This window comes from Gossypium hirsutum, chromosome D01, assembly GCF_007990345.1.
Source record: "Gossypium hirsutum isolate 1008001.06 chromosome D01, Gossypium_hirsutum_v2.1, whole genome shotgun sequence".
Classification (NCBI taxonomy): Eukaryota; Viridiplantae; Streptophyta; class Magnoliopsida; order Malvales; family Malvaceae; genus Gossypium; species Gossypium hirsutum.
This window is the reverse complement of record NC_053437.1, coordinates 17,404,598-17,417,458: the sequence shown is the minus strand read 5'-3', so window position 1 is coordinate 17,417,458 and position 12,861 is coordinate 17,404,598. Positions and strand designations below refer to the sequence as shown.

The 12,861-nt window shown below is 32.7% G+C and overlaps 1 protein-coding gene across 3 annotated transcripts; it reads right to left on the bottom strand.

Annotated features, from left to right (window-relative positions):
• Positions 1 to 295: 295 nt before the first annotated feature.
• Positions 296 to 3,805, bottom strand: LOC107918164 (BRISC and BRCA1-A complex member 2). 3 transcript variants are annotated; one of them, XM_016847696.2, is made up of 13 exons: positions 3,447 to 3,805; positions 3,218 to 3,308; positions 2,943 to 3,132; positions 2,744 to 2,834; positions 2,127 to 2,162; positions 1,921 to 2,019; positions 1,645 to 1,775; positions 1,505 to 1,553; positions 1,329 to 1,418; positions 1,186 to 1,239; positions 920 to 985; positions 599 to 696; positions 296 to 525 (listed from the first exon to the last, which is right to left on the bottom strand). In XM_016847696.2, the coding sequence occupies exons 1-13, from the start codon at positions 3,522 to 3,524 to the stop codon at positions 459 to 461; spliced, it is 1,140 nt and encodes a 379-aa protein (XP_016703185.2). In that variant the 5' UTR covers positions 3,525 to 3,805; the 3' UTR covers positions 296 to 458. The 3 variants fall into 3 exon arrangements, 2 of the variants coding, with proteins under 2 accessions (XP_016703185.2, XP_016703184.2); XM_016847695.2 differs by having other exon boundaries at positions 599 to 741; positions 3,447 to 3,801; XR_005909400.1 differs by lacking the exon at positions 296 to 525 and having other exon boundaries at positions 686 to 741; positions 1,150 to 1,239; positions 3,447 to 3,801.
• Between the last annotated feature and the right edge of the window lie 9,056 nt (positions 3,806 to 12,861).

The following is a 12,861-nucleotide window of genomic DNA, read 5'->3' as shown; positions in this document are numbered from 1 at the left end:
TTAATTATAAAATAAAATAAAATAAACGACTTACCTGAAAGTAAAGTAGTAATATTGAAAAGTTTATTTCATATTGTTGGCTTTTTTATTTATTTATCACATTACAAACTAAGAAAAGTAATGTCATTATGGAGACTTAAAACCATAACCTTCAGCTGCCAGCAAATAATTTTGATCACTTGCTCTTCCAGTGTTTGCTGTTTATCCATGTTTATGAACATTAATTAACGTAAATACGTCCATAAATCGAAGTTGGTGTTGGGCTATAATAAAAAGGGGTAAGCATGCATCAGCATTAAGAAGCGAAAGATAGATCATTGCATTTCCTTTCTACAACTTAGACACCAGTTTCGAAATTGTATTAAAAGAAAACTACCAAATGTTCCATTAAGCATTTTTTAGACAACTTGGATGAATAAAACATAACCCATACCAAACTTCAGCATCCCCTTATCGTACTAGTGTTGAGGTTGAGACTCATTACAGAACCGTTTGAAGTTAAGAGACTCATCCGCCAAGAAATCGCTGGAGAAATCGATACATGTTAGTAAAACACACTGAAAATGATTGAGAATCTACAAAGACTAATGAAACTCACAATATCCGCTCCGCCATTTGTGATGCTTCCCATCTCGGACTCCATGGATATTCTGCTAGAAGAGGTGACTTTTTCGGTATTCCTTGTGGCGATATATGCTGCAATAGACAGTCGATGTTCATGTTCTCCAACGAGTAGAGAAACTGATATTCAGCAGAATCATAAAAGCTAGTTGGTCCTCAAACTTATTCGGTAATATCTTCCATGTATCCTTTCAGATACATCCAAACACCTTTTTATCGATCTGTCTAAAAATGGGATCTAACTATTGTACCCAAGAACCCGAGTGCTTAACATATTAGGAAAAGCTAATAGTATTACCTGAGAACTTTGGAGCATCAGAGCTGGCTGCTGCTTAGGAAACAGAGTTGAAATATGGAAGTGCACCTACAACAACAGTACCATCAAAAGTTGACTTTTAGCAGAGACCGAGTTAAGTAAAAAAATATGGGTACTAAAAGTTAGATACAAAAACTTATTGCACTAAAATAAATGCAATCATAGTCTAGAACTTAATCATGTTTATTGAAACAGTCCTCTATTGGTCTAACCAGAAAATGGTAGAATCAGCAATTATCTAATGGTACCAGGAAAACAAAGGATCCAGAGGAAGCAAGAAATGTTGCCTTTCTGCAAAAGACCTGCCAAGGAAAGCAATGAGAAACTAACAATCAATGTAAAATAAACTAATGCTTAATATAAAAAGATAAATGGCAAGAGTAGTGCACACCGGATCAGCTTCCAAAGGTCTTCCAAACAATGGGGCTAATGCTTCTATAAAGTGTCTTCTTATGTCAATTAATGAAACAGCTTCCAGGACCTAGAGAACAATTACAGATCAGTCCTACTCTTAGACCCTCAATACACAAACTCAAAGCAAACCTAGATGACCAAAAAGGAGCCAACCTGTTTCTGAAGAGATTCTTCTAGATGAGGAAGATATTCAGCCATGCACCTTCAAATGAGAAGGTAAAAACCAACAGAGGTTTGTCAGCACAAAATCTTTTAAGATATGCAACAACTGCAGGATGATTTACATAACTCACATTCCATCCAACCATGAAGGAAGCTTGACATCCTCGATTGTAAACAGAGCTCTCAGCTCAGTAGTTGACATCAATTTCAGACGAGGTGCTGAAGGAGTAGATGCATACTTTTTTCCAACGGGATATATTACCTGCAATATTACAAACTTCATTCAAGGTGGGGAAGAAATGGAGGACAGAAGAAAAGGAAGAATTTTAACAACAATAAAATTACATACAAGTTACTTTTTAAGAATTAGATTACACATAAATGAGAGGGAAAAGAAGGAAAGGTACCTGTAAGCATATCTTTTGTGGATGTCTCCAGGGGCACCCATGCACCATTTTGTTTATGTTCATGTCCATTAGAGGCACAGCAAATTTGACCTCTTCTGGCTACGCTAAGATTCAAAGGCATATACACCATGGATTTAGTTAAAAACCAATTATGTTTTAAGCACACATAATCTACTTACAAAGATCATATTCCATAAAAGGAATACCTTTTCAGCACCTGAACTAATTTGCATCTCAATTCCCTGCAGCACAGTAAAGGAATTGGAAAAGAGAAAGGAGTTAAGGCACTAACCAATTAGTTCAGTTTACAGATGCAAGCATCTCATAAAATGAAAGAGCTTCAATAGTGGCAAACAGTAAACTAAGTTTAAATACATGGGTAGACAAATTTGAATACATTCAGATTCAAATAATTATGGTTAAAAATTTTGTACATTGATTCAATGACTTCACAGAGTCTAAAGATGCTAAAAAGTTCAATATGCAACTATATGACGGCTAAATTTTTATCTTTCAGTTCATACATACGGAAATAGACATGCACAAAAAGCAGAAAGGAAATTAAGGATAAAGACATGTATATTACGGCTAAATGTGTCATGACAATGGTTAACATTTTAAGGACAGACTTCGTGTGATTAAACAAACAAACATTTTGAAAAAATGGTAAAGGAAATGCCTCAGAATTTGCACATTTCCTCATTCGTTACTTTAACCTCAGCTAATATCTATAAAAGAATCACAATTCAGGTTAAGAAAACAACACAGCAGGATTTTCAAAACATTCTCCATCAGAAACCAAACATAAATGCCAAGAGATTACCTCTCGAGAACAAATAGTGCTAATCTCAAATGTCAACCTATCATCATCCACTTCTCCAACACGTTTCTTCTGGTAGGCCATATACCGGTCCCTATTTAACAAGAAAATAACATGAACATTTTGGCTATTTTCCCCCCGCAAACATAAAAGATTTTGATTTCCATTGCAATAGCAAGTGTCAGTAAACATCAAGCCTAACCTCAATTCCTGAATTAAAGCTAGTAGCCTTGTCGGGTCTTTATAGTTCCAATCAGACAAAATGTTCCGAAACTTCAAGTCCCCCTCTCCTACACGGCCAGTCATGTGTAGTGGGTGAAAATCTTCATCTTCAGTTCCAAATATTATATCCGGTGGAGCCAATGGGAACTCCGCATTGTATATAATATCCCCTGGATCAATGTAAACAAAAATATCATCTAAATAGAAAGCAGTTTACTGATAATCTTACATTTTGCAATTAAAAATCTTACAGACATTTAATATAGTCTAAGCAATATGGAATAAGCAATGTAAATCGATCTAGGCCCCCGGTGTAGGTTTTTCCACCAGACAGCACTTGCTCAACCTGCAAATCAAAATTACAAGAGAAATTGAAACTTTCGTTACTGTTAAAACGGAACCCTAGTTCTTAATCGAACTAATGTCGTTGATTGAAATGGGCAATTTGAAGATATGGGGGGGGTATAGGGTTAGACAGAATTACCTTGATTTTGTCGGGAAAGTGATTGATGAGATAATGGAGCTGAGCTGAAATGAATGGAGGGAAGCCATCGAGAGACATGCCTAGCTCCTTTAACAGGCTCAAAGAGATCACTTCCGATGCTTCTTGCTTTGATGAAGCTTAAAGCCGATGATTTTACGGCGATGGGTTTTGAATTACGCGCCGGCAATCAACTGGTCGACCAATAAAGAAAAAAAAAAGGGAGTGACCAGTGAATCACCGTTTATGGTTGAGTACTTTTAAGTTGTAAGTTTAAGAATATGATGACAACGGGCATCCTCTTATCAGCCACCCTGACCCGGTATTACCCGACTATGGTGAAGATGTGAAAGTTTGGATTTCGCTTGCATCATATTTAAACCATACTCATTTTCTTAAATTCTACTTAATTTTTTTTTTTGTTATAAATAGTATTTAAATTATACTCCCTTACTCAAAATGGTACTTAAACTATACTCTCTTATATGAATTATCCAGCTATTAAAAAGATTTTTTTGAACCCTATGCGATGGTTAAGGGTATTCACCGCCCTAGGTGTGGCCTGAATTCGAGTTGCGCTAATTACATTTATTGTTCAAGGCTTTACCAAGTTAATATAATTCACCAAAACAAAATATTTTTTTAATCAGTCATTTTTTAACACTATCCATATATTTTTCCTACACCAAAGGACGTAATGGAAAATTTAAGAACTCGTTGAAAAACTCATTCGAATCCAATTTTCGACTACAAAACCAAAATTTCGAAAATTTCTTTTTCTTTTTCTTTTAACACGACATATATAACACCTTCAACTAGCTTATGGAATCTAAAAAACTCCACTAGTGTACGAGATAATTTTTCTTTAATTAAATTAAAACTTTTCAATTTGTTTACACTCTTTTCTTCCACAATCCTTTCTTGTCTATTGATGCACTTTTTTTTTTTTGCAATCTTCTTATCATTTTTTCTACCAACTTTTTCTTTATATTTGAATTTCATGCTTTATCTTTTTTCTTTTCATTATAAAATGTGGAGTATGTATCGCATTTCAATCAAATTAAGACACAAATAGAGAGAGACATCGTGACGAGGAGCCATGCGACGTCACAACAACGCAACGACGAAACATGAGAGAAGCATAAACGACGCTGCAACGACACGATAGGGGACGTTGCGATGTCATGCAATTTTCATTGGTTTTCTTCTTCCAGTCAAATTCTGATTATTTGTCCCAGTTGAACTCTGATTAGTGTAGATTATTTTAAAATTAGTTGACCTACGAATTTAGCCTATAAATAGGTCATTCTCTGTCCTAGAAAGATTAACCCATAACAAATTTAAGTATTAGCTTTTACAAGCTTTTAGGGAATTTTGTATTCAAGTTTTGAGGGTTCTTATTTTCGGGTTCCAGGATTTAATTTTTATCTCTATTTTTGTACTCTTCATTTTTTGTCGATTAAGTGAATATCTTTGCTCGTGGTTTTTTATCCTCTTCGGAGGGTTTTTTCACGTAAAATTTGCGTGTTCGATCTTTTCAATTTCTTCTTATTTTTCTTATTTGTTACTTACACGGGTTTATCCCCAACATAAAAGTTTACATAGCATTAAATATTTTATATAAAGTATATAGAAAAGAGCAGAGAAAGTTATTTTTAAGAAAAATAATGTAATGACCCAAATTTAAGATTATCGGAACAGTGGTTTCGGGACCACAAATCCGATGAGGAAAATTTTATTTTTCTTATATTTCTATGGTCTATGATTTCACAAAATGATTTCGTGAAAATTTCGTTCAAAAATTTTGACGTTTGGGCACTCAATTTAGTCAAAAGGACTAAATTGTAAAAAATGCAAAAGTTGAGTTCTACATGTTAGAGATGTCCAATTGTTATGAAAATTTAAATTGAAGGTCCTTATATGGTAATTAGACCACTGGTAACTTGGTAGACAAAAATGGACATGAAATAAGTGAAATAGAAAATTTTTAAGTTAGGGGCAATTTGGTAATCTAGTAATAAAAAGAATTAAAAGGGAAAAAGATGGAAAAAATCATCATCTTCTTCATTAGGACGAAATCAGCAAGGGGGGGAGCCATAGTTAGGGTTTTCAAGCTTCCAAGCTCCATAGTAAGTGATCCCAAGCCCCGTTTTTAATGTTTTTTTACATTTTTGAGATCCCGGTAGCTTAATTTAGCTTATTCTAGCAATAATTTAACCTAGGGTTTATATTTGGAAAAATACCCATAGGTGAAAAGTGTTTATTTTGATGTTTTATGATAAAATATGAAGCTATAAATTATGTTAAACAACTTTTGCTAAGCGATTCTAAGTGAAAACGAGTAAAACGACATAATCGGTAAAAATACCTAATGTTCTTAAGTACATGTTAGAGTGGGAATTTGATGTTGCCATAGAAGGGAAAAATGTTCAGCATGTCATAAAACATAAGAATAAGGGATGAAGTTTAATTTCCGAGCCTTGGGGAAAAATGTAATTATGCAAAAGTTTAGGGGCAAAATCGTAATTTTGAAAAAGTTAGAGTCAATGGCTGTTTTGATAAATGTGAGTATTAAATAAGTTAAATTTGCTATTTTAGATCAAGAAGAACGAAACTCGAGGTTAGACAAAGGGAAGAATAAAGTTGAAGACTAAGTTGGTGAATTGGGCTATAGTTGATACCGAGGTAAGTTTACGGTAAATAAATGCAATATTTAAATAATTATTATTAATGCTGCTATTTTCCAGCAACTATGAATTTATTTCATGAATTTATTTGATGATGGTCCAAGCATGAAATGATAGAGAATTAAAATTAAATAGTCCCGTTGATACATAAGGATGGTACTGGATACAAATGTCATGACATTTGGGTAAAGAGGTCCCATGTAAGACCATGTCTGGGACATGGCGTTGGCACCAAGATGAGAGGTCCCATGTAAGACCATGTCTGGGATATGGCGTTGGCACCGAGATGAGAGGTCCCATGTAAGACCATGTCTGGGACATGGCGTTGGCACCGAGATGAGAGGTCCCCTATAAGACCATGTCTGGACATGGCATGAGCACCGAGATGAGAACATCCCATGTAAGACCATGTTTGGGACATGGCTTTGGCATGTTATTATCAGAAGAGACCCGAGTATCCTTATTGTTCCAATGTAGCTCAACGGGCTAATAAGCGAACCATGTTCATGAAAGTTCAGTTTAAAGCATAAATGGTAAGCTCAGGTAAGTTATAAGAGTTAAGAACTTATTATACTATCAATTGATGTTCAACGATGCAGCAAGAGATGAGTAAGTTATGCACACAAGTATTCTAAGTAAATAAGCAAGAGAACTAGAATGAGATTAACTAAAGAGTAAACTAGAGATATAGTCACTTGAGTTTAATTATTTGTGTTTAATGTTGCTATTTATTTGCTAGTAAACTTACTAAGCTTTATGCTTACTTCTTTTATTTCTCTTTCTCTTATAGTATTGCAAAGCTACTTCAAGGATCCTAAAGAAGTCGGAGATCGTCCACACTATCAAGAAAAACTACTCGGTATTTTATGATGAAACATGTTTGAGTTATGGCATGTATAGGGATTTAGTTATTTTGTATGCTTGTAATTATGATTTTGCTAAAGAATGAGGTGTAAGTATTTTATGATGAATGGTTATTAAATGGTTAAGTATGAAAGTGTTTGTGGTTATAAGAGTCTAAGTGATATATTATGCATGGAAATCATGAAAGGGGTAAAATTTTGCAAAGAAACAGAATTCAGGCAGCACAGTGACGTGACTTTGAAAAATCACCTAGGATGGTATAAAATGAATTAGAGGGTTAATGATATATGTAATTAAATCTTGTTGAGTCTATTTTCATGGAAAAATAACGGTTTAACAAAAGAAATTTTATATTTTAAGAGATGTGAATTTTAGTGAGACAAGGTCAGAACTGTTTCTGGAGTCCCCTGTTCTGAGTTTAGAAAATAATTAAAAATTGTATAAAAAATTTTATGAGATTTAGTTTATATGTATAGATTCCTTATTGAGTCTATTTTCTGTAGAAACAAGTAAGAACTTAATATGAAAATTATACAGTGAGAAAACTTATTTTTAGTGACAAGAGGTCAGGACTGTCAGTCGGTGAAACAGGGGAGACTTTAACTAATAAACTGTGCTAATTGGCTGAACCAAAAATTATAAAAATTTTATGGAAAGTAGATATATGAGCCTAGTTTTAAGAAAAATTTACGAAGTTAAATTTCGAGTTCCGTATCTCAAGTTATAATTAATTTTGTAACTGCTGCGCGATTGGACAGATTTGCTCTAAATAGTGAAATAAATTTTCAAACTAAGTTTTTATGCTCCGAATTAGTAAGATAAGCTAAGTAATGCCTCGTGCTCGATTCCGGAAACGGTATCGGGTAAGGGGTGTTACAAATAATACATAAATTTTCAATTGGGGTGAGAAAGAGATCAAAATTGTGGTTTAAAAAGGAAAAGAAGCTTACCATAATCTGGGTTTTGTCGTCAAAAATTGGGTTTGGATGAGGTTTTTAACGAGTTCTTGAATTTTCATCACTGGAATTCTTAAGTGAATAACAAAATATATGAATATGTTTTACAAGTTTTTTTTAAAAAAATTTAAAAGGAAATAATTTTTAACCTTTTTTTATTTTATTTTTTTAGTTAAAATAGTTATGTGTCGCAAAGTGATTGGTTAATAGATTCTTTTTAATGGTTGGGGCAATTCGAGTAATGGGGTATGTTTTTTAACTTAAATATAATTGATGTCTTATGCTATCAATTGCTAATATGTGGTTTTGTTCTAATTCTCATGGTATGTAACATCATGGCATATTTGTATATTATGATCTGTTCACATTGAAAATTTGAAATGATCATTCTAAAAACCATGAATTACCATGACTATCGATTTCTGATTTGTATATGATTGCATGTTTAACATGCTTACCACTTTAATATTGAGTTTGTCTACCATGTCACATTTCACGGGGTTGGGACTATAAGGTAATGAAGAAGATTTGATAGTTTAATAATCTGCATTATTTGGTGGTTTTACCACACATTTATCCTAACAGTTTGTTTGCAATTCTGGTGACCTTGTCCACATATATATGTTAGTGTGTTTTTGATGGATGAGTTCTGGGGAGCTCCATTTGGTGTGTAGCAGACATGGGTAGGAAAATTTGGAAAAATTTGCATATATGGTTTTTTTATAAAATATTACATTATCATAATCATGCTCATAAAAGTCTACACAACTGGTTGTTATGATGTGGTATTTTTATTCAGTGTATTATAATTCCTGTTAACAAGCTTGATATAAAACTCACACTGAGCTTATTAGTTCACTCCTTTAGTTTTCTTAAACTTTTTAGATAACACTCGCAATAGGATTTGGATGTAGCATTTGGAGAAGATTCTCGAATTTAATTAAATTAAAGTATTTAAAAATTCTTTTTGGGATTGCTTTGGACTTTGTATTGTTTTAATTATGTCTTGAGTACTTTGATATGTTAGCTACAATACATGTATAAACTTTGGATTTTAAATGTTTTAAATCATTGGTTTTTATTATATAAATTGTTTTTATCAAATAAAAATAATTTGTAATAAATAGATTTCATAGTTATATTTAATCCGTTGTAAATTTTTGAAAAAAAATAGAATTTTTACAAAATAACATTTTAAAATTTTGTAAGACAAGTTTTATTATCAAATCTATCAAAATAATAATAACTTAAAATACTACGAGAATTTGTTTGAATTAATCATATTTTATTAAAGATTTTTTGTTGACGATTTTTCTATTAAATGCAAACAATGTTTTTCGGAAAAATGATTTAAGAAAAGATTTGAAAATCTTTTCTTCGTAATTGTTGTAGCTTCCGAAATGTGGCCATAAAGTTTAGGTTGCGTTTGGGGGATTACAGCGACAAGTGCATACCATTGCATACATCAAACTTCCAACTAAGCTTGAATAAAGTACTTTTGACATGTACCTTTCAGCTTCTTCATTTTGTAGGGAATCTGAAATTGAGAGTTTAAAATGTGCAGCTAAAAGAGTACTTACCGATTTTGCATCTTGCATCTCAAATCGCTTAAGGATCTTCTTGATGTACCTTTATTGCGATAAAAATAATTTCTTGGAATGTTTATCTCTCAAAATTTTCATCCACAAAGTTTTCTTTGTTGCACCTAAATTCTTAATCTCAAACTTATAGTTAAACATGGTTTTAAGAAGATTAATTTCAGATGGATTCTTAGCCGCAATTAACATATCATCAACATAAAGCAACAAATATATAAAAGAACCATCATCAAAACACTGTAGATAAACACAACTGTCATAATTACTTCGAGAAAAACCAATACTCAACATGAATGAGTCAAACATTTATACCACTGCCGAGGAGACTGTTTCAAACTGTACAAAGACTTTTGTAAGACTTTACATCTAACTGTTCTAAGTCAAGATTATTTGATGCAACAAGAACCAAAAGCGTCCAAATGGACGTATGTCTCACTACTGGAGAGAAAACATCATGAAAATCAACTCCCTCCACTTGATTGTAGCCCTTTGCAACCAATCTTACCTTGTACCTAGTGTGGTTAAGACCCGAACCTTCCTTCTTTTTCAACACCCATTTGCAACCAACGAATCTTTTACCGATAGGTGGTTTAACTAGTCTTTAAGTCTCGTTCTTTTGAAGTGATTCCATCTTTTCTTCCATTGCAACGAGTCATTTGCTAGAATTAGAGGCTTGAACTATCTCATAATAACACAAAGGATCGATTGAATCAATGCTCTCGACAACACTTAGAGCATAAGCCACTAGGTTTCCTTTACAATATTTCTGTGGTGGTTGAATTTCTCGCATTTTCCTGTCATGAGCCAACTTATAATTAGTTAACTGAGATGGTGAGAGTACCTTAGGGTCGGATAGAGCTCCAAACAAATCCGAACCTGTAACAGCCTGATTTTGGGTTTAGCCGGAACAGTGGTTTCGGGACCACAAATCCGATGAGAAAAATTTTATTTTTATTATATTTTTATAATATTTTTATGGTCTACAATTTTATAAAATTATTTTGTGAAAATTTTGTACAAAAATTTTGACGTTTGGGCACTCAATTTAGTCAAAAGGACTAAATCATAATAAGTGCTAAACTTGAGTTCTAGAAGCTAGAGGTATTAAATAGCTATAGAATTTTTAGTGTAAGTCCTTATGTGATAATTAGCCCATTAATAAGTTAGTGGAAGATATTTGTCTGGTATTTTTTAAATTAGTTTGAAAAAAAGGGCAATTTGGTAATTAAGTTAATAAAGGTATAATAAGACAAAATTTAAAAGCTATCATCTTTTTTCTTTCTTCTTCAACCGTTTATGAAGAAAATGGGCAGCCATGGATGAGCAAACATTCAGCCAAGCTTCTATGGCCCATCTAGATCAAGGAAGACAAGATTCAGACTTAGAACGGGGAAAACAAAGAATATGATGAATAAGTCCTTTTCACCGATTATGTTACCGAGGTAAGTTCTTATGAACTATATTTTGTATAATTTTGATTAAATTGAATGTTATTTGGTGATGGATATTATATATATACGTGTTCTATTGTTGGAATTGAATTATTATTGGAAATATATATTATCGAATTTAATAGTCAGTTTGGATTGAACGCGTGATTGAGTACAATTGTTCTGTGGCAAAGGATGAATTGACGGATAAGACCATAACTAGGTTATGGCACTATGAACGTAAGACCATGGTTGGACCATGGCAGTGTTTATATGTAAGACCATAGCTGGGCTATGGCATTTTGATGATAAGACCATAACTGGGTTATGACACTACAAATGTAAGACCATGGTAGGGCCATGACAATGCAAGTGTAAGACCATAGTTGGACTATGGCACAAAAAGAACAATGTACTCATATATGTAAGTCGTTCTTCAATTCAGTAAGAAATGGTAAAAGACTTATGTGATTGAATTGAAAGATTTATAGATTATTATTGATTTTGATCTGAATGAAGTGTATTTATTGATTATATTGTATTTGACAAAGAAATTATGTATGTTGAGACGAGTAATAAACTCAAGTGTGACATGTTGAGAAAATAAGTTTAACAATGTTGAATTTATAAGCAATATGTGCAAGTACGCTAACTAGTATTGTTGCTTGATGCTTAAGCAAATGTCAAGCTATTGGTTGAAATGGTAAGTATTAAAGTAAAAATATGCTAGTGCTCATGAAAGAGTGGTAAGGTTAAATTTCTTATGAAATGACTTATCAAGTGATCAATTCGAAAAAGGCTTTGGTTATATGCACTAGCTTATGACCATGGTTGAATGATAAGTTTATGACTTGTGTGTCACGTATATGGAATAAGCGTGGAAAGTAAAGAAATGCAAATGAAAATAAGGAAATCATGAAAGAGTAAAATTTGCAATAAAATAGTTTTGTACAGCAGCAGTTGTATAAATTTGAAAAATCACCAAAAATTGTGGGAATTGCATTAGAAGTTTAATAAGACATGAAATTAAATCTTAATGGTCTATTTTCAAGAGAAACAAATGGGAATATCATCCGAGTCCCGTATTAAAAGATAATTAATTTTTAGTGAAGAAGGGCCAGAACTGTCAAACAGTAGAACAAGGACGACTTTGAAGAATTAATTGTACTTATTGATTAAACCAAAAATTCTAAAAATTTTATGGTAAGAAGATATGTGAATCTAGTTTTGGAAAAATTAAGCAGATCTTAATTTGGAGTTTCGTAGAGCAAGATATGAATAATTTAGTGACTATGACTCGAGTAGACAGTTTGATATGAATATGAGTAAATAGTGGAACTATGTGCAATTATGATTGTATTATCTTGAGAACATATTGTGAGGATTGGTAAAAGCATGTTAACAGATTGCTTATTATTTACATACCAACTTACTAAGCTATATAGCTTACCCCCTTTCTTTATTTTTCCTATAGTGTTACAAATACTAGCTCGGGTTGGAGATTGTCGGAGATTCTATCACACTATCAAGCTATTGATCGGTATCAATGTATTCAAGCATTTTAAGTTTATGGCATGTATAGGGACTCAGTCATTTTGTGTATGAGTTATTATGTTTTGGCCAAATATTTTTACTTGTAATGGTTAAAGGTTTGAATTATGTGTAGCCATTTAACTTGGCTTATATTGACTAATTGGTTGCAAGCCTATATATATATATATTAATTATATACCAATGTCTTGTGATGTGAGTAGTGTTTGCATGATACATGATAAGTTGTGGGTATGGCCTAAATTCCTAACGGTTGTATGTGCTGATGTCCAATGGCTAAGTTTTGCTTAATGGTAAGGTACGTTAATTAAATATAATTATGCACGTATAAG